The sequence below is a fragment of the Scyliorhinus canicula genome, chromosome 3, assembly GCF_902713615.1.
Source record: "Scyliorhinus canicula chromosome 3, sScyCan1.1, whole genome shotgun sequence".
Lineage (NCBI taxonomy): Eukaryota > Metazoa > Chordata > Chondrichthyes > Carcharhiniformes > Scyliorhinidae > Scyliorhinus > Scyliorhinus canicula.
In genome coordinates, this window is record NC_052148.1 from 13942200 (window position 1) to 13964494 (window position 22295).

The 22295-nt window shown below is 47.1% G+C and overlaps 1 protein-coding gene across 6 annotated transcripts in view; it reads right to left on the minus strand.

Annotated features, from left to right (window-relative positions):
* exoc6b (exocyst complex component 6B) overlaps positions 1-22295 on the minus strand; it is a 658566-nt gene that overhangs the window by 554286 nt on the left and 81985 nt on the right. For all 6 annotated transcript variants that reach the window (XM_038793136.1, XM_038793134.1, XM_038793132.1 and 3 more), the window contains exons 2-3: positions 1373-1538; positions 932-979 (exon numbers count right to left, since the gene is read on the minus strand). In XM_038793136.1, coding sequence (XP_038649064.1) covers positions 932-979; positions 1373-1538 — 214 coding nt within the window. The remainder of the gene's footprint in view (positions 1-931; positions 980-1372; positions 1539-22295) is intronic.

A 22295-nucleotide genomic window follows, 5' to 3' on the forward strand; every position in this document is an offset into this window, starting at 1 on the left:
CGACGTACATTTTGTCAGGTGCCAAGGCAATAATAGTGCTGGCTGATATTTATAACAATAATAATCTTTATTATTGTCACAAGTAGGTTTACATTAACACTGCAATGAAGTTACTGTGAAAAGCCCCTAGTCGCCACACCCCGGCACCTGTTCGGGTACACAGAGGGAGAATTCAGAATGTCCAATTCACCTAACAAGCACGTCTTTCAGGGCTTGTGGGAGGAAACCAGAGCTCTCGGAGGAAACCCACACAGACACGGAGAGAACGTGCAGACTCCGCACAGACAGTGACCCAAACCGAGAATCGTACCTGGGACACTGGCTCTGTGAAGTAACAGTGATAAGCACTGTGCTGCCCACAGCTCAGCTCGAGTCCAGCAGAATCTACATCAACCATCACTCGGTCATCACTGGTCGACATGACTCACCGAGTCACTCACTCGCATTTGGAACTTGGATCTTCACTTGGGAGTACATATCGGTACAATAAGAGAAATGGGGCAACTAATGTCAACTGGCAACTCAGCATCCGGCAGCTGGTTCATGATTTTTAAAATCATTTACAGTAGCAAAAAAATAATAGTAGGTTTATGCAGACTGAACTGCCACTTATTGCAGCTTTAACGATATTAGGGTACCCCTCAGTGTTTCACAGACTATCAAGTAATTTGGAAGTAGTCCACTGTCTTAAGGTGGGTAACAGCATCATAATAATATAATAATAGCTTATTGTCACAAGTAGGCTTCAAATGAAGTTACTGTGAAAATCCCCTAGTCGCCACATTCCGGCGCCTGTTCGGGGAGGCTGGTACAGGAATTGAACCCGCGCTGCTGGCCTTGTTCTGCCTCACAAGCCAGCGATTTAGCCCACTGTGCTAAACTAGCCCCTGGGAATGCATGGGAAGAAATAAGACAGTGAAAAAGTACCCACCTCCTTTCCCGACTCCTGCAGCTTGTTATTGGTGTCTGTCACCTGAATCTGAAAAGGAGGGGAAAAAAACATTTCCTTCTGGTAAACTCAAACAATTAGTCATTTAAAAGTAATCAGTGCGAAATAGTGAGAGTCATCACTGTGAATACACCTTTCATGCTGCTACTTGGCTTGGGTACATTATGGAAGTAGAGTTGAGATATTTTAAATGTCTGTTCGCACCCTATCACAACCTCTATTTCCTTCACCCTCTGGTGTGCATCATTGTGGCAGCAAGTGCGACACCCTGACCACGCTCTGTGACTGGGAAAGAGCAGGACTGGCCTCACACACTTCGGTGCCACCAACATGGCTGAGACTCGGAGGGCTCCTGGTATCTGCAGTAACCCGTTTCAGCGTGGCAACGCTGTGACAAGACGAGACAGGGAGCGTGCAACATACCTTCAGCTTCTGTGCTTCTCCCCGCACCTTCAGTAGCTCCGTGATAGAGTCGACAAATCCCTGGAAATGAAAGTTGCACATTTTTTCAATCTCCCGGTCATGGTTCCGGATCCGAGCCTCCAGCTTCTCCATGAACCGCCAGTGTTCCTCTCCATCGTACACCGACCTGAAACGGTACAATTTAGCTGCACTTTAACGCTGGCAGCATTTATGCTCATCTAATTCTGGTCCCTCGCACGTCCCAATTTTTAAGTGCTTCGCCATTACTGGCAGTGCCTTCAGCTGCCTTGACCCTTCACACCCCTAACCTCCCGACCTTTCGGCCTTCAAGGCACTTCTTAGAACCAACCTCTTTGAGCACCTGGTCAAATCTCTCCTGGTGTGGCTCAGTGTTAAAACTTTGTTTGATCCCCGTGTCTGCATGGGTCTCACCCCCACAACCCAAAAGATGTATCTGCTGGGTGAATTGGCCATCCTAAATTGCCCCTTAATTTCGAAAAAAAAAATTGGGTACTCTTAAGTTTATTTTTCAAAACTCGGCTTGACAAAGTTTCATAAAGGGCAGGACGGTGGTTGGCACTGCTGGCGCACGCCGCCAGAGACCTGGGTTCTATTCCGGCATTGGGTGACTGTGTGGAGTTGACACTTTCTCCCCGTGTCTGTGTGGGTTTCCTCCCACAGTCCAAAGTTGTGCAGGTTATGTGGATTGGCCACGCTAAATTGCCGCTTAGTGCCCAGGGATTTGCAGGTTAGGTTACAGGGTTAGGTGTATAGGGCAGAGTGGATCGGTGCATACTCGATGGGTTGAATGGCCTCCTTCTGCACCGTAGGGATTCTCTGATTCTAAGAATGTTCCTGTGAAGGGCCGGGGGGGCCTCAGACTGGATCTCTACAATAGTTACCCAGACGTTAGAAGTGTCTTTATCCCAACTGTTTTCTGGGCCTAACCCTATCAGAACCATCCGATGTTTGTTATTTAAAACTCATTTTCGGATAGTTTCCAATGCAGGGCAATTGCACAGGGGAATTTGGAAGTCCTGGGAAATCCTTACCTGGGAAGCTCCGAAGAGGATTGCACCTGAATGCACCTGAGGAAGGAGCAGTGCTCCGAAAGCTAGTGATTTGAAACAAACCTGTTAGACTTTAATCCGGTGTTTAAGACTTCTTACTATAAAATTCCACCAGCAGCCATGATGGGATTTGAACCCTTGCCACTCCCAACCGCCTCGGGAAATTATCCTGGGCCTCTGGATTACTCGTCCGCAGACATTCCCAAAAGAGTATCCACGGATAATTAGTTTGCAGGGTTAAGATGCTGAGAATGGACAGACAAATGGCCTCCTCTTGTGCTGCATGATTCTGCGATACCTCTTGTCTAAAGATGGTTCTAACCCCTCTCCTGGTTAGAATTTTAAATTGATCACAGTTCACCACCAAAGGAAATAGTCTTTTCCTCTTCTTCATAATTCTTTTCATGAAATAATCTCTTCGCCTCTCCCGCTCGGGCAGAGTTCCCTTGATCACAACGCATCATGCTGCAGCCACACACTGACCACCAACTGAGCCATGTGGGGATCTGCCGGTGAATGGGTTGACCACTGATGGGAGCTGGCAGATGAACAGGACAGCAGTAGAATTACAGCCAAACATAGGTCACCCCGCAGCAGAGGAGTATCACTGGACAATGATGGGGAAGCTCTGGGCTGACTTTCACTCAACCAAACCCAGAGTGTACCTGGTCCAATAGAGGCAGCTGGGAAGGAACCTTTTTTTTAAATAATCTAATGTCACAAGTAGGCTTACATTAACACTGCGATGAAGTTACTGTGAAAATCCCCTAGTTGCCACACTCCGACGGCTGTTGGGGTACACAGAGGGAGAATTCAATGTCCAATTCACCTAACAAGCATGTCTTTCGGGGCTTGTGGGAAGAACCCGAAGCACCCGGAGGAAACCCACGCAGACGCGGGGAGAACGTGCAGACTCCGCACAGACAGTGACCCAAGCTGGGAATGGAACCTAGGACCCTGGCGCTGTGAAGCAACAGTGCTAACCACTGTGCTACCATGCTGAACCTGGGCCTTTCTGCCCTCAATGGTGAAGAATAAACAGAGAAAAGTTTGCATTTATCTCGGGAAGCACATCGAACAAGACCATAAGAATTAGGAACAGGAGTACGCCATTTGGCACCTCGAGCTTGCTTCCCCATTCAATAGAATCATGGCTGATCCGGCATTCTTCATGTCCACTTTCCTGCCCTTTCCCCGTAACTCTTAAATCGCTCACTGATCAAAAATCTATCGATCTCAGCCTTCAATCTACACAAGGACTCTGCCCCCACAGCTCTCTGTGGTCAGGAGTTCCAAAGCCTTGCAGAGAGAAGAAATTCCTCCTCATCTCCTCATAGTCAGGCCACACTTGGAGTATAGTGTTCAATTCTGGTCGCCACACTACCAGAAGGATGTGGAGGCTTTAGAGAGAGTGCAGAAGAGATTTACCAGGATGTTGCCTGGTATGGAGGGCATTACCTATGGGGAGCGGTTGAATAAACTCGGTTTGTTCTCACTGGAACAACGAAGGTTGAGGGGCGATCGGATAGATGTCTACAAAATAATGAGGGGCATAGACAGAGTGGTTAGTCAGAGGCTTTTCCCCAGGGTAAAGGGGTCAATTACTAGGGGCCATAGGTTTAAGATGCGAGGGGCAAGGTTTAGAGGAGATGCACGAGGCAAGTTTTTTACACAGAGGGTAGTGGGTGCCTGGAACTTGCTGCTGGAGGAGGTGGTGGAAGCAGGGACGATAGTGACATTTAAGGGGCATCTTGACAAATACATGAATAGGATGGGAATAGAGGGATACGGACCCCGGAAGTGTAGAAGAGTTTAGTTTAGACGGGCAGCATGGTCGGTGCAGGCTTGGAGGGCCGAAGGGCCTGTTCCTGTGCTGTACTTTTCTTTGTTCTTCGTTCTATCTCAGTCTTAAACTGACACCCCTTCATTCTGAGACGGAGCCCTCTGGTCCTAGACTCTCCCATGAGGGGAAACGTCCTCTCAGCATTTACCCTGAAGAATCCTATCAATTAGATCACCTCTCATTCTTCTAAATTCCAATGAGTAGAATCCCAACCTGTTTAACCTTTGCTTATAAGACAATCCCTCCAGACCAGGGTCATCCTAGTGAACCTTCTCTTAACTGCCTCCAATGAAATAATATCTTTCCTTAAATAAGGGGACCCAAACGGCTCACAGTGCTCCAGGTGTGGTCTCACCAGTACTTTGTCCTGTTGCAGCAAGACTTCCCGACTCTAACCCTCGTGAAATAAGGACCAACATTCCATGAGCTCCTGATTACCTGCTGCACCTGTGTGTCAGCTTTCTGTGTTTCGTGGACAAGGACCTCAAGTCACTTTGTATGGCAGCTTTCTGCACTTAATCACCATTTAAATAATAATTTGTTCTTTTGTTCTCCTTTCCAAAATGACCAACTTCACATTTTCCCACATTATACTCCATTTACCAACTTATTGCCCACTTACTTAACATAGAACATAGAACAGTACAGCACAGAACAGGCCCTTCGGCCCTCGATGCTGTGCCGAGCAATGATCACCCTACTCAAACCCACGTATCCACCCTATACCCGTAACCCAACAACCCCCCCCCCCCCCCCCGAAACCTTACCTTTTTTTTAGGACACTACGGGCAATTTAGCATGACCAATCCACCTAACCCGCACATCTTTGGACTGTGGGAGGAAACCGGAGCACCCGGAGGAAACCCACGCACACACGGGGAGGACGTGCAGACTCCGCACAGACAGTGACCCAGCCGGGAATCGAACCTGGGACCCTGGAGCTGTGAAGCATTTATGCTAGTCACCATGCTACCGTGCTGCCCCTACCACTATGTCTTTGCAAACTTTTGTTTCCCTCTCGAAACATGTCTTTCCACCTATTTTTGTGCCGTCTGTAAATTTGGCTCCAGTACATTCGCTTCCTTCCTCCAAGTCATTCATATATATTGTTAACAGCTGCTGTCCCAGCCCTGATCCCTGTGAAACACCAGTGGTTACAGGTCGTCAACCTGAAAAAGAACCCCTTATCCCCACTCGCTGTTTCCTGCCCATGAGCCAGTCGCTATCCATGCCAATATAATAGAAACATAGAAAATAGAAGCATGAGGCCATTCGACCTTGCTTCACCATTTATCAAGTTCAATACCCTGATTGCACCTTCCCCTCATATCCCTTTAGCCCTAAGAGCTATATCTAATTATTTCTTGAAATTACACAACGTTTTGGCCTCAGTGACTTTGTGGTGACGAATTCCACAGATTCACCACCCTCTGGGTGAAGAAATTTCTCCTCATCTCAGTCCTGAATGGTTTATCCCTTATCCTCAAACATTGACCCCTAGTTCTGGACTTCCCCCACCATCGGGAACATTCTTTCTGAAGCTATCCTGTCCAATACAGTTTGAATTTTGTAAGTTTCTAAACTCTAATCGACTTGGTCTCTCCTAATGTGACAGTCCAGCCATCCCAGGAATCAGCCTGGTAAACCTTCGCTGCTCTCCCTCCATAGCAAGAACATCCTTCCTCAGATAGGGACACCAAAACTGCACACAATACTCTGGGTGTAGCCTCACCAATGCCTGATACAATTGCAGTAAAACATCTCTATTCCTGTACTCAAATCATCTCGCTTTGAAGGCCAACATACCATTTGCCTTCTTTACTGCCTGTTGTACCTGCACATTTACTTTCAGCGACTGATGCACGAGGACACCAATATCTCACTGAGTATCCACCTCTCTCAATTTACACCCATTCAAATAATAATCTGCCTTTGCTACCGAAGTGGATAACCTGACATTTATCCACATTATACTGCATCTGCCATGCATGTGCCCACTCACTCAGCCTGTCCAAATCCTGCTAAAGCATCTCTGCATCCTCCTCTCAGCTCACCCTCCCACCCAACTTCTACAAATTTGGAGATAATACATTTAATTCCCTCGTCCAAATCATTAATATATAATGTTAACAGCTGGGGAACCAGGACAGATCCCTGCGGTACCCAACTCATTACTGCCTGCCAATCAGAAAATGACCCATTCATTCAATGTTTTGCTTCCTGTCTGCTAACCAGCTTTCCATCCATCTCAAGACTTTACCCTTAATCCCATGCGCTTTAGCTTTACATATTAATCTGCTGTGTGAAACCTTGTCGAAAGCCTTCTGAAAGTCTAAATAAACCACATCCATCGCTTCTCCCTGGTCAATTCTACTAGTTACATCTTCAAAGAATTCTACAGATTTGACAAGCATGATTTCCCTTTTGTAAATCCATGCTGACTTTGTCTCAATTACACCACTGCGTTCCAAATGCTATGAAATCCTCGACAATGGACTCCAGCAACTTCTCTACTACTAACGATAGGCTCACTGGTTCCCCGTTTCCTCTGTACGTCCCTTTTTGAATAGCGGGGTTACATTCGCTACCCTCCAATCTGTAGGAACCATTCCACAGTCCAAAAATTTTGGAACATGACCACCAATGGGTCTACTATTTCTAGGGCCACTTCCTTAACCTTGTATGAAGTACCTTTTAGAATGCCTTCTGAAAGTCCAAACACAACACATCTACTGGTTCCCCTCTGTCCACTCCAGTTGAGACTTTCACGGAAAAACTCTAATTAGTCGTACATGATTTTCCTTGCATGAAGCCATGCTGATCAGGGTGGCACAATGGTTGGCACTGCTGCCTCACACGCATTCGATCCCGGGTCACTGTCGGTGTGGTTTTTGCACATTCTCCCCATGTCTGCATGGGTCTCATCCCCACAACCCAAAGATGTGCAGGTTAGGTGAATTGGCCATGCTAAATTACCCCTCAATTGCAAAACAAATTGGGTACTCTAAATTTAAATTTAAAAGAATGAAGCTATGCTGACTCTGCTTGATTAGATTCTGATTTTCCAAATGTGCTGCTGTTACTTCCTTAATAATCAATTCCAACATTCGTACAATAGATGTTAGGCCAATCGGCCTATAGTTATCCGTTTGTTGCCTCCCTTCGTTTTGAACATTGGCAGATTTCCAACCCTCCATTACTTCTCCGGAATTGAAGAATTTTTGGTAAATTACAACCAATACACCAGCTATCTCTGTAATCTTTATTAATTAATAATCGTTATTGGCACAAGTAGGCTTACATTAAAACTGCAATGAAGTTACTGCGAAAAGCCCCTAGTCGCCACATTCCGGCGCCTGTTCGGGTACACGGAGCGAGAATTCAGAATGTCCAAATTGCGTAACAATGGGCAGCATGGTAACACAGTGGTTTGCACAGTTGCTTTACAGCTCCAGACTCCCAGGTTCGATTCCCGGCTTGGGTCACTGTCTGTGCGGAGTCTGCACATTCTCCCCATGTCTGCGTGGATTTCCTCTGGGTGTTCCGGTTTCCTCCCACAGTCCAAAGATGTGCAGGTTAGGTGGATTGGACATGCGAAATTGCCCTTAGTCTCCAAATAAAAAGGGGTGGGTGGGGTTACTGGGTTACGGGAATAGGGTGGAGGTTTGGGCTTGGGTAGAGTGCTCTTAGCAAGGGCCGGTGCAGACTCAACGGACTGAATGGCCTTCTTATGCACTGTAAATTCTTTTTTTTATTGTATTTATTCAAAGTTTTTCAATAATTTTACAAAACTCCGAAAAGGAAAACAATACAAAGAAAAAAATGGGCAACATGCAAACCAAACAGAACTTAACCCACTAAACAATAAACGGTTTAACAAATTAACACCCAACTCAAAACAAAATAGGGCAAGCGCCCCTTACAAAGAGAAAAATAAATCAGCCCCCCCCACCTCACCCCCGGGCTGCTGCCATCTAGCGTTCCGCAAGAAAATGAAGGAACGGTTGCCACCGCCTGGAGAGACCCTCGCAAGGCGAACTTTATCTTCTCCAACCTGAGAAACCCCGCTATGTCACTGACCCAAGCCTCCACACTTGGGGGCTTCGCGTCCCTCCACAACAGCAAGAGCCTTCTCCGGGCTACCAAGGAGGCAAAGGCCAGAACTCCGGCCTCTTTCGACTCCTGCACTCCTGGATCTTCCGACACCCCAAATATCGCTATCCCCCAGCTCGGTTTTACCCGAGTATCCAAGACCTGAGACATAACCGTTGCAAAGCCCTTCCAAAACTCCGCAAGCGACAGGCAGGCCCAGAACATATGGGCGTGGTTTGCTGGGCTCCCCGAACACCTCACACATCTGTCCTCCACCCCAAAAAACTTACTCATCCTCACCCCTGTCATATGCACCTGGTGCACCACCTTAAACTAGATCAGGTTGAGCCTGGCGCAAGATGAGGAGGAATTGACCCTGCCCAGGGCGTCAGCCCATAGGCCCTCATTCAGCTCCTCTTCCCACTTGCCCTTTAGCTCCTCCACCAAGGCTTCCTCGACCTCCTGCAACACCTGGTATATCTCCAATATCTTACCCTCTCCGACCCACATGCCCGAGATCACCCTGTCCTGTATCCTTCGGGCAGGCAGCAATGGGAATTTCCCTACCTGCTTCCTAACAAACGCCCGAACCTGCATGTACCTGAAGGCGCATCTTTCAGGACTTGTGGGAGGAAACCGGAGCACCCGGAGGAAACCCACGCAGACACAGGGAGAACTTGTGACCCAAGCCGGGAATCGAACCTGGGATCCTGGCGCTGTGAAGTGACGGTGCTAACCACTGTGCTACCGGGCAGTCCACTTTTCGGATCCTCGGACACAGGCAGGGCCAGGGGACTTACTTGTCTTCAGCCCCATTGGTTTGTCTAGCACTGCTTCTCTAGTGATGGCGATGGTATTTAATTGCTCCCCGTATTCTTTAGTATTTGGGGGACGTTCAAAGTATCTTCCACTCTAAAGATTGCTGCAAAGTGTCTGTTTAACTCCTCTGCCGTTTCCTTGATCCCCATAACTATCTCCCCAGATTCATTTTCTAAGGGGCCCATGTTCACTTTGACCTCCCTCTTCCTTTTTATACATTTGAAGAAGCTCTAGTCAGTTTTTCTATTCCTCGCTAGTTTGCCCTGGTAGTTTATTTTCTCTCTATTACCTTCATTATCTCCTTGGCTAGATTTTGAATTTATCCCAAACGCACTTGGGCTATTTCTGTATATCTCAGAGTAACATTGCGTCAGTTCTGAAATCTTGTGCTGTTTGCATTGTCCTGTGTGTCTATGAAATAAAAAAATGTTTGCACTGGTACATCACCATTCGGGGCAGCACGGTAGCATAGTGGTTAGCACAATTGCTTCACAGCTCCGGGGTTCCAGGGTCGATTCCCGGTTTGGGTCACTGTCTGTGCGGAGTCTGCATGTTCTCCCCGTGTGTGCGTGGGTTTCCTCCGGGTGCTCCGGTTTCCTCCCACAGTCCAAAGATGTGCAAGTTAGGTGGATTGGCTATGCTAAATTGCCCTTAGTGTTGGGTGGGGTGACTGGGCTATGGGGATAGGGTGGAGATGTAGGTGCTCTTTCCAAGAGCCGGTGCAGACTCGATGGGCCGAATGGCCTCCTTCTGCACTGTAAATTCTATGATTCTATGAAGCATAAGATTCTATGAGGCCGAAGCGTTTCACAGCCAGGGAGTGCTGTTTGAAATGTGGTCAATGGTGTAATGCAGGAGATGTGGCAGCCAATTTATGTACAGGATCCCACAAACAACAATGAGCTCATGAAGAGGTAATCTGTCTCTCTTAGTGATGTTGCTTCAGGGATTATACATTGGCCAGGACACCAGCGAGAAATCCCCTCCTCGTCTTCAAAGCAGTGCTGTGGGATCCTGTTGACCCGAGGAGGAGACGGGGCCTGGATTTAAAACCTCATCGGACAGAGGGCACCTCCATCGGTCAGCACGCCACCGGAAGGGGCAACCCCAGTGGACAGTCTCAAGTCCTGATCGCCACAACACGCTTTAACAGCAGAGGAGATGGCTGCAACAAAGAGTTAATCACCCACTCGTGACCTGCAGTCATGCTGAAGCCTGAATGTATCAAAAGTCTGCTTTAAACAATAAAACCTAGTGGCTGTGTCAAGGCTCCGTAATTCACCCGCGCCAGTTATGACAGCACATCTGTCAGCTATTAAAGCTTACTTTGATTTTTCTTTGTCTCATATTATACTGTAAGGAGACTGACAGATTAAACAGCACGGCAAGGTGGCAAAGTGGCTGCGTGTCACTGCGGAACGAGTTTAAATCCACAATTTTGTTTTCAACTCCCGCACACTTCTCCAATCAGATTTTAACCCCTCATCTTCAGTGGATTCTGATGGTGCAAATCAGTCCTCTGGAATCACAATCCACTAGTCCTGCTTGTAGCCGGAAGTTCAACCGTGAAGGGCATCACAGTCAAATCCAATTGTGACGCACTCGTCCAGTGCTGGGGAGGCGACTGGGTGGGTTGGAGGTACCAATTCTCTCCCCAAGTGCATTGAGGTCATGTGGAGCTGCCCTCCAGCTCTGCCAGCTGAGTTCACCTTCCTCCGCACGCTGCAACCTGGGATCCTTCCGGGCTTATTGCGCAGAGTCGCCATGAATCAACTACAACTATCGATTCCCTGGCGCACATAATAAAACTCGCTTGTTTCTGGGGTCGTGGCTTTACCAGGTCCTTATGGTTAGCGCCCTCACAGTGCTGAACAGCAACCTCAGAGGGCACGGGGAGTGAACCAGGCCATGTATCAGCTGGGCCAGATAGGATCCTGGCACCCGGAAGGCCCCTTTCCCTGAAGAGCATGCCTGAACCAGTTGGGGTTTTTTTAAAGAAAACGACCATCATGGTCATCGTTTCTTGTCGCCGGTTTTACTGATGTCCTTTAGAGAAGGGCAGCTGCTGTCCTTGTCCAGTCTGGCCTTCTCGAGACTTCAGTACCACGCCATTGCCCTCAGAAGTTACCCAACAAGACACTCAATGCAGGGCAACTAGGGATGGGCAATAAGTATCGACTTTGCCAGACACCCACATCCAGAAGATGGATAAAACGGCACTAGGGCGCAGTTGGTTTACAGGGTTGGCCCATTACAATTCGACTGACGGAACATGAACACGCGGCTTCTACTTTACGCTACCCACAACATTATGATGGGGGGAAAAGGCAATGGGGGTAGGAGGGGAACAGACTGATTGGATGATTCCTTCAAAATGCCAGCGTGGGCTCAGTGGTCCAAATGGCCCCTTTCTGTGCTGCTCAAGAGGCTATGAGTCTCTAGCACGAGGAATGGTCGAAGCGAATAGTGCAGATATATTTAAGGGGAAGCTCGACAAGCATTTGAGGGCGAAGGTGAATCTGTGGAACTCTTTGCCTCAGAAGGCTGTGGAGGCCAAATCACTGAGTGTCTTTAAGACAGAGATAGATGGGTTCTTGATTAATAAGGGGGTCAGGGGTTATGGGGAGAAGGCAGGAGAGTGGGGATGAGAAAATGTCAGCCATGATTGAATGGCGGAGCAGACTCAATAGGCCGAGTGGCCTAATTCTGCTCCTATGTCTTATGGCAACAACGGTAGATTTATGGGGAAAGGTGGGAGGAAGCTCGATCGGAGCAAAACACTAGCATGGGCTGAATGGCCTGTTTCTGTGCCAAACACCTTACGTAATGTCTCATGCATACGTCACTTGTTACTGGATATTTTCAGGCACCAGCGAAGGAGAGGAGTACTGTCGGGTACGGACGGCGGCTGCAGCAGATTTGCTGTAAATCTCCAAACAACTTACCAAGCCCCAATAAATGGGAACCTTCGCTCCACAGTTTTCATTCAATGGTACACGCTCCTGACCCGAAGCTCGACAGAAAATATGAATCGTCAATCAAAGTGTGATTCCACCGCTAGACTAACAGATGAACTGATAAAAGACAGCCACTCCGCAGTAACTTGAGGGGATTCTGGATTTCTGACAGAGCCCCCACTAATCTCCTGCTGGAGCCTGTCAAATCCCGTTTGGTTTACCTATTCGCTAAATGTTTCAGCCCAGGTAGGTGAGGGTTAAGTGGGGGGTGGGGGGTTTCCTCGCCCAGCTAAGCAAAATACCAAGTGAAACAGATTGCGTCAACCCAGATTATTACTTCAAAGTAAGGCAGCAGAGTAGGAGCCAGATAAAATAAATGGAAAATTAAAAGTCAGAGATATCAGGGGGAATGTCTTTACTCAAAAAGATTGAAAGATACTTGGAATAATCTATTAGCAGTAACATGGGGCCATGGTGGGAGACTGCATGTACCAGTGGGACATGCATCAACGGGCCAGATGGCCTTTTCTCATCCCCTACTTGATTCTACAATCTGAGATGAAGCGCCGATAGCTCAATACTGCCATCTACAGGCTGTCTGTCCCACAACAAGCGGCTAACATAGTCCTGTGCATCTATGTATGTGCACTACTTTCACGTAGAAATAAACAGAATTTTTTTTTTAAGTTGCATGAGACACTGAGGAGCTTGGTTGAATACCCCCTCCCCCGGACGGCACGGTGGCACAGTGGTTAGCGGCCGAGGACCCGGGTTCGGTCCCAGCTCTGGGTCACTGTCCGTGTGGAGTTTGTACATTCTCCCCGTGTCCGCAAGGGTCTCACCCCCATCACTCAAAGATGTGCAGGGTAGGTGGACTGGCCACGCTAAATTGCCCCTTTCAAAAAAAATTGGGGACAAAAACTGGGTGGGGGGGGGGAGAGAGAGAGAGAGAGAGAGAGAGAGAGAGAACATCCCTCTCCCAATATGGGTGGGTTCATCTAGAGAATCAATTGGTCTGAGATGAAGGAGACATCATTTTTTTCCTGAAACATTTATTCTATTCAGCCTTGGGGGGTACGAGCGTTGCTGACCAGGCCAGCTTTCATTGCCCACCCCAGTTGCCCTGCACAGAGTGACCTGCAAGTCCACTTCAGGGAGAAGTTAGGAGTCGAGCACACATGGTGTTGGGCTGGAGTTACATGCCGGTTAAGAAGAGGTTCCCTTCCCTCAAGGACAGATTAAAGCAGAGAAGATTAAGGAGAGACTCAACTCAAGCATTCAAAGTCAACTCGGAGTTTGATAAAGTGAGGAGAAACTGTTTCCACTGGCAGAAGAGTTAGCAACCTTAGGACATGGATTTGAGCTGGTTGTCAAGCCAACAAGTGTGGCTGTATCAATTTTATTTTTCCCCAGGCAGCCAATTACAAAGATCTGGAATCCACTTCCTGAAGGAGTGAGGGAAGCAGATTCAGCAATAGTTTTCAAACGGCAATGAGATAAATTAGGGAGAACATTTGCAGGGCTTTGGGGTAAGAGGGGAGTGGGATGAGTTGAACACCTTTTTCAAAGAACCAAAGTCACAATGGACTGTTCAGCCTCTTTCTGCCCGGAGAGATTCTCTGATCCTAATGAATCAGATGGGTTTATACAACAAGCTAACAACTCTGTGATCACTTTTACCGAGATGAATGTTTCATTCTTACTTTAAACTCCCATCCTCTGGATTCCAAACCAACAGATATAAGAATAGTGCAGGTGCTGGAAATCCAAGACAAAAACAGAAACTCTTCAAAAACGACACTGACCAGAAGTGTCTATCTCTCTCCACAGATGCTGCCGGACCTGAGCATGTCCAACGTTTTCTGTTCTTACAGCAGAGATGCAATGTGAGCAAGGCTGGTAACATTTAATTGCCCATCCCCAAAGCGCTCACAACCATGTAGTGGCAGCTGGGACCACAGGCTCCCAGAATGGACCAGTTGAAATTTTACAACAAGCTGCGCCTTCCATGATTAATCATCGAATGGCTGTTCATCATTTACCAGATTTATTTTATTTATTTCACAACTTCCCCCGATGGGTTTTGAACCCACAACTTCCAGGTTGCTGGCCCAGTACCATAACCTCACACCATCCTTCCAAAGTTTTAACCCTGCCACCGTCCCGTGTTACCTCATTTCCAAATGAGCCCAATGCGCCAACTTCTGTGACAATCCCTTCCAGCGAATGATCAACCTCTGTGGAATGATATACATCTCAGCACCTGCACTAAACTCACCTTGCAGACTTCAATCCATTCCCTGGTGTCCTTTCTCAGATTGATTTTCTCTATCCTGTTATTCCCCTAAAGCATGTCTTCACAGAGCTCCCGGTTGTCTTCCTGCTTTCCGGCAGTTTTTCCCTCAGCACCGGGGCCGAGGGTTTCATTGCTCCTCCGTGCTTGGTCGGAACTGCATGTAGGTGCGGCCTCACAAGGGTACTAAACAGTCTTTGTCAACATAACCCAGAAGACACACTTTTGTTTAATTCAGTCATAGGAGGTACAAAACAGAATGGTCATGGAGATGGAAGCGCTGGGTTCCAATGAGAGATTACACATCCTCACTGGAAAAAGAGGTGATGTACTTGCTTTTACAGGATGTTGGCGTCGCTGGTTAGGCCAGCATTTATTGCCCATCCCTAGTTGCCCTTCAGAAGGTGGTGGTGAGTTGCCTCCTTGAACTGCTGCAGCCCTTGAGGTGTAGGTACACCCACTATGCTGTTAGGGAAGGAGTTCCAGGATTTTGCCCTCGCAACAGTGAAGGAACGGCCAATATATTTCCAAGTCAGGGTGGTGAGTGACTTGGAGAGGAATCTCCAGGTGGTGGGGTTCCCAGGTATCTGCTGCTCTTGTCCTAGATGGTAGTGGTCGTGGGTTTGGAAGGTGCTAAGGAACCTTGGTGAGTTACTGCAGTGCATCTTGTAGATAGTACACACGGCTGCCACTTTCGTCGGTGGTGGAGGGTTTGAATGTAGGGGGTGTAATCAAGTAGGCCTCTTTGTCCTGGATGGTTTGAGTTGATTTACTGTCACACGTACTGAAGTACAGTGAAAATTATTTTTCTGCGACCGAGGGAACGTACACAGTAGACAAAAGAATAATCAACAGAGAACATTGACAAATGGTACATCGACAAACAGCATTGGTGTTGAGCTTCTTGACTGTTGTTGGAGCTGCACTTATAGAATTTACAGCGCAGGAGGCCATTCAGCCCATCAAGTCAGCACCGGCCCTTTGAAAGAGCATCCTAATTAAGCCCACACCTCCACCCTAACCCCTTAACCCCAACCAACTACCCATCCAGGCAAGTGGAGAGTATTCCATTGCATTCCTGACTTCTGCCTTGTAGATGGTGGAAAGGCTTTGGGGGGGGGGGGGGGTGAGTTACTCGCCGTAGGATTCCTGGCCTTTGACCTGCCCTGGTAGCCACAGTATTAATATGGCTAGTCCAGTTCAGTTTCCAATCAATGATAATAATAATAATAATCGCTTATTGTCACAAGTAGGCTTCAATGAAGTTACTGTGAAAAGCCCCTAGTCGCCATATTCCGGCGCCTGTTCGGGAAGGCCAGTTCGGGAATTGAACCCGCGCTGCTGGCCTTGTTCTGCATGACAAGCCAGCTGTTCAGCCCACTGTGCTGAACCAGTCCCTCTCAGGATGTTGATTGTGGGAGATCAGTGATTGTAATGCCATTGAATGTCACGAGGCAATGGTTAGATCCTCTCTTATAGGTGATGGTCACTGCCTGGAACTTGTGTGGCACAATTGTAATTCTAAAATGTACGGGAATAAATAGTCCTTGATGAGCTGTATCACTTTATCCAGAACAGAAAGAATAAACCTGCATTAAATAGCGCTTTTCACAACCTCAGGACATTCTAACAGGGCTTCCCAGCCAAAGAGGTACTTTCGAGTTTGGTTTTTATTGTAATGTAGGAACATTAATATATATAATATATATATATTATATATATATATATATATATATATATATAACTGCACTGGTAAGGAGTACTGAGATTAAAATGAAGTAATATTCCGAGTTCACCAGACTTAACTTGACCATTTGATATTTCTCCTCTTTGACATTGTTAACCTTCTTTACATATCTTGTTTGTGTCTCTCACTTCCAGCCGAGGGAAGTGTATGGTCATACAATTTGAAATATGAAAGCAATCAGTGGGATGATGGGATCAGTGCAAAAACACAACCAAAGGTGAATCAGGAAATGGAAATAAGTAGTAATTAAGATGTTGGGTTATACTAAATATACTTTAAAAAAAAAAGGAAGTGTTGAGATCGAATGTTCTGCTGCTAAACGGAGTGCCCCATCTGCATTGGAGGTCAGGCTTCCATCTGGTCAGTTACTTAAGGTTCTGGAACCCTCACTACAAGGGGAGAGCGTAAAGAGAAAACTGTTCCTTTTGGCCGAGACTCCACTGCTTGTAGCACTTTTGGCTGAGTCAGAAAGCTGAGAGTTTGAGTCCTACTCCCGAGACTTGGCACATCATCTATATCGGCACTTCAGTGCAATACTGAGAGCTGCTGCACTGTCGGAGGTGCTGTCTTCTAAATGAGACCTTAAACAGAGATCCCATCTGCCCTCTCAAGTAGATGTAAGATTCCTTGGCATTAATCCAAGACAAGGGTCCTCCTCCCTGTAATAATAATAATCTTTATTGTCACAAGTAGACTTATACAAGATGGCGCCGGAGCATGTCAATTCTCTGCAAGCTCTTTCATGCAGAATCTTTTCTTTTATCTCTTATCACCGTTCTGACTGACTAAAACACTTTTCTACTTCCTATAAAAATTTGGCATGTCTGCATTGACTCTCTCAAATTTCCACAGATGTGCCATGGAGAGCATCCTATCCGGCTGCATCACACCCTGAGCAACTGCGCAGTCCAAGATCGCAAGAAACTGCAGACTGTGGTGAACTCAGCCCAACGCATCACACAAGCTTGCCACCCCCACATTGATTCTGTATACACGTCCCGCTGTATCAAACCTGGGACCCTGGCGCTGTGAAGCAACTGTGCTCATCACTGTGCTACCGTGTCGCCCATTATATTCTTGGCAGTGTTTATCCTTCAGCCGACACCTAAAATGATCTGGTTACTGTTTGTGGGAACTTGAGATGTACAAGCTGCCTGTGGCTTTTCCTACATTCCGATAGTGACCAACACTCTCGTGTTGGTTGTAAATGGATGTGCGAGCTTGGTGTTTTGGAATGGCTTTCTACATGAGGGGAACAAGCAGCTTTTATCAGTTCAGGGTTACATTACATACGTATCTTGAAGAGATAAACACCAGTTACAACTGGACGGTGGAGATTTTCCACCTTTCCATGTCCCAATGCTTTGGAACGGGGAAGAAATGAAGGAAATGCCATGGTGAGCGGGTGGGGGAGGAAGAGTGTTGCTCAGTCAAGAAGATGGATGTTCACTTGGTTTTCCTTAAGCTGGAGAAGCAAGCCAGGATGCTGAAGAATTGTAGGATGGAATTCTAGAGGGTGGGGTCAAGGTAGCTGAAGTTCCGTCAATAAAGTAGGGCAAAGGAAGCGTAGAGCAAGAGGAGCTCAGAAGAAAGAGAATAAAGCTGGAGCCGGTATCGAGGTATGATGAAGAGGAGGTATTCAGAGCAATGTGAAACTGGGCAACATGGGCCCACCTTCTGGACAGTTCGTCAGAAGGAGTAGTGATTTCATTGAAATGTTTGAAACTTGGAGGGTTTGACAGGATAAATGTAGTGAGGCTGTTTCCCTAGGCTGGAGAGTCTGGGACTGAGGTCTTTTCTCATGGGGGATCCTCTATTTTGGAGAAATTTCTTCAATTCGAGGGTATACATCTTTGGAATTCTCTCCCCGAGACGGTTGCTCAGTCACCGAGGTCGATAGCTTTTTGGACACTGTGATCTGAGTCAGGCAACTGAGGCTAATGTAGCAGCTCAGCCATGATCTTTTTTGAATGGTGGAACAGGCTCAAAGAGGCCCAAAACCTGCTCCTGATGCTATCTCTAAGTTCCAATATGGGTTAGTGATGGCGCGGGTCATGGTAGAGAAGGACAAGATGCAAGTTGCATCTTTCATCCAAATTCATCCCCCCCCCCCCCCCCCCCCCCCCCACCCCCCGAAACACTTTGGATCAGCTTAACTTGAATCCTTTTAATTCGAGAATAAATTTCTTGTGATGCAGAGAGCAGAGGTGAACACTGCATCCTATGGGGTGTCCTATGAAGTCTTACAATAACCTCCGCAGAATCTTCTCATTGCAGGATGTATCCGAATTTGAAATTTGATTTTATAAAATACAATTAAAATAATTTGACCAAAAATCCCAAGAGGGGAAATCGGGAGAATTGATTTAGGCCACATGTTGTAATCTGGAACATGCAGCCTGCAAGGCAGTGGAAAGTAATTCAATAGGGAATCGGATAGATAATTGAAAAGGAACAAACTGGGCGGCTAGGAGGCAGACTTGGGACACATCAGACATTCCTTTCATAGAACCAGCACAGACGCAATGGATGCACTGGATTCCTTTTGAGGGGAATGATTCTATAAAGTCTTTGGCACATTGTCTGGACACTAAAAGCACCACATCTACTATTACTGTGGTTGGAAACTTGAATCTTATGTACGGGAAGCCCATTCCGATATTATACATGGATCCTTGCTCCCTATTTGTACTGTGGCTTGTATCGTCCACAGATACAGTCCTGCTGACAGGGTTAAAAAAAAATAGACCTGTCACAGGACAGACAGAAACACAAGCAGCTCACACAACAAGCAGACCAGACAACTGACAGGACATACTCTGCATACACCCACCCCATCACACAAGCAGGAGTTGAGCTCAGCAAATCTAACAAACTGTCCCGATATGCTGCAGCAAGCCATTCCATTCAAGGGCTTTTTGGGATGGACAAATGTTGCCCTTACCGGTCAGTCCCAGATCCCATGAAATAATTAATTTTTACAAATTCCTCACTACTCATCCTTCAAACTAGACAGTACCACCCCCCCGGTGCAGGAATGGAATTTTGCTTCATCACGTTCCTGTGAAGGCCCTCGAATTAATTCACTGCATTCAAGGTGCAACATATTTTAAAATGCTAAATACCAAAAGAATTATTTTATTTCAGGGGCGTGTCACTGCAGGGGACACGATGGTTCATGGTGCGACAGTGGAGTTGTGTTCTTTAGAAGCCAGCTTTCATACCCAGACAGGTCGAGCTGACACACTGATGATTTTGGCCAGTTTGCAATTTGCACCGGTCGCAATAATGGGCGGGTGGCTCTAGATGGCAGCAGAGTGTCACTAAACTTGGAAGGAGTAATTTGACAAAGAATTTATTCAATGAAACGCCCGACACTGGGAAGTTCCGAAGAACAAAGAAACGTGCCAGATTTGTCCGTAGGTTAATAGGATGATGAAACGGGCATATGGGACACTTGCTTTTATCAATCGGGGAATAGATTGCAAAAGCAGGGAGGTCATGTTGGAGAGTTGTATTGAACATTGGTGAGGCCACAGCTGGAGTATGTGTGCAATTCTAGTCACCTCATTATAGGAAGGATGTGATGGCACTGGAGCGGGTGCAGAGGAGATTCACCAGGATGTTGCCTGAGATGGAACATTTGAGCTATGAAGAGAGGCTGGATAGTCTCGGGTTTTCTTTAGAGCAGAGAAGGCTGAGGGGGGGACCTGATCGAGGTTTATGAGGGGCTTGAATAGGGTGAATAAGGAGCAGCGGTTTCCCTTAGTTAAAGGGTCAGTTACGAGGGGATGCAAGTTCAACATGAGGGGCAGAGGTTTAGGGGTATTGGAGGGGGAAATCTTTTCAACTGGGGGGTGGTGACGGTCTGGAATGCACTGCCTGGGAGGGTGGTAGAGGCGGATTGCCTCACATCCTTTAAAATGTATCTGCATGAGTGCTTGGCACGTCTTAACATTCAAGGCTATGGGCCAAGTACTGGCTAATGGGATTGGTTGGGCAGGTCAGGGCCTTTCATGTGTCAGTGCAGACTCAAAGGGCCGAAGAGCCTCTTCGACACTGAGATGCTGTGACTTCATTTACACATTGTAAGAATGACTTGACGGAGACCCTGGGTCTGCCTGAACGCTCCATTAGCCTGACAGAAAAGTAGCTTTTAGCGTTTAGCTCTGTCTAATATGGTCTACTCTGCTTGCTATTTATTGTGTATTTTACCCTTGTATCTGAGGAAATTCAGCCCATCAAGTCTGCACCGACCCACCAAAAGAGCACCACAACTCAGCCCATTCCCTGCTCGATCCCCTTAATCCCCTAACTCCACCTAACCTGCACATCTATGGACACGAAGGGACAGTTTATCATGGCCAATCCACCTAACCTGCACATCTTTCAACAGTGGGAGGAAACCGGAGCACCCAGAGGAAACCCACGCAGACACGGGGAGAACGTGCAGACTCCGCACAGACAGTGACCCAAGCCAGGAATTGGGTTACAGGTATAGGGTGGATACGTGGGTTTGAGTAGGGTGATCATTGCTCAGCACAACATCAAGGGCCGAAGGGCCTGTTCTGTGCTGTACTGTTCTATCTATCTATCTACAAGATGCACTGCAGCAACTCACCAAGGCTCCTTCCAAACCTGCAACCTCGACCACCTAGAAGGGCAATGGCAACAGATGGCATGGGACCACCCGCAGGTTCACCTCTCATCCTGACTTGAAACTAGATCACCCATCCTTCACCGTCACAATTCCTGCACCACATGGGTGCAGCGGTTCAAGAAACTGGTTCGTCACCACATTCTCAAGGGCACTTAGGGATGGGCAATAAATGCTCGCCTTGACACCAATGCCCACACCCCAGGAAAGAATATAAAAACTAGTCAACAAAATTTTGACAGTGAACCTACCTGAGGAGATGGCCAAAGAGGTTGAGCAAGAGGTTTAAGGAAATAATTTCAGAGATCGGGGCTTCAGCAACATTCACCAATGGTGGTGCAAATAAAAGTGGGGACAGGCAACAGGTCAGACCTGGAGATGTCAGGTCAAAGAGGTTACAGAGATAATGAGGGGCACAGTCATGGAGAGATTTTAACACAAGAATGAGAATTTTTTTATTGAGACTTGGCCAGAGTGGGAGCCAGTGTTGGTCAGTGAGCACAGGGGTGAGAGTGAACAGTACCTGCTGCAGGTTAGCTTTCCCCAGGTTGCCGATATTTCTGTTGTTTCATCAACTTGAAACAGAAGCCACGTTAGGTTCGGGTTTTGAGGTTATGGGGTAGATAGAGTTCAGATACAGATCAGCCATGGTCAAATGAATGGCAGAATAGGTGTGAGGAGGGAAATGGCCTCCTTCAGTTCCTTCGTCACAACACCAACAAGCTTTGGGCCAGCTTTGTCAGAGCTGCCTGCTCACAGATTCAATACAGGCAACAAGCAACCTTAGAGAATCGGAGAAACAAATCAGGCCACAAGATAGGTGATTCAAAGAACACACAAAAAAAACAATCACATCACTTCATAGGTTCCCACCCGGTGTAGTGTTTAGCCAAATTCAGGTACAGAGGGGTCACCGCAGTGCCCTGTGTTCCAGTAACCTCATGCGGCAAAATAAAATGAACAGCCTCCAAGCACATCCTGCTGGCTATTTTTCAGCCAGAAATATATTTAACAATGTTTAAAAGTGAAGCTGGTTGATTTAAAGAAACGTTTAAACGTAATCCTTCTGTTGATTAAGGAAAACAATCAGCAGGAGAACCGGTCAGGGCACCGAACATGACTGACCACTGGCTGGAATGTTGAGGTTTTTGACAACCTGCAGAGATGTGACAATGTGGAAACGGCTGGTTATAGAGTTTCAGAGGACAAGGACAAAGAGGTTAAACGTACAGGTGAGGATATTGTGTTGGAGACGCAGTGGCTCGATCCCGGGAGACCAGATCACAGTGGGTGGCTGGGCAGGGTGTGGTTTAAAAAGAGAGTCAGGATTTTAAACTCAGCAAAGTGGCACGTGTCGAGTTTCAGATTCCAGAAAGCCTTGTGCAAAAAGAGAGCTTCCTGATTTCACTGGTCAATAATTCTACGGTTATTGAATTGTCTCATCA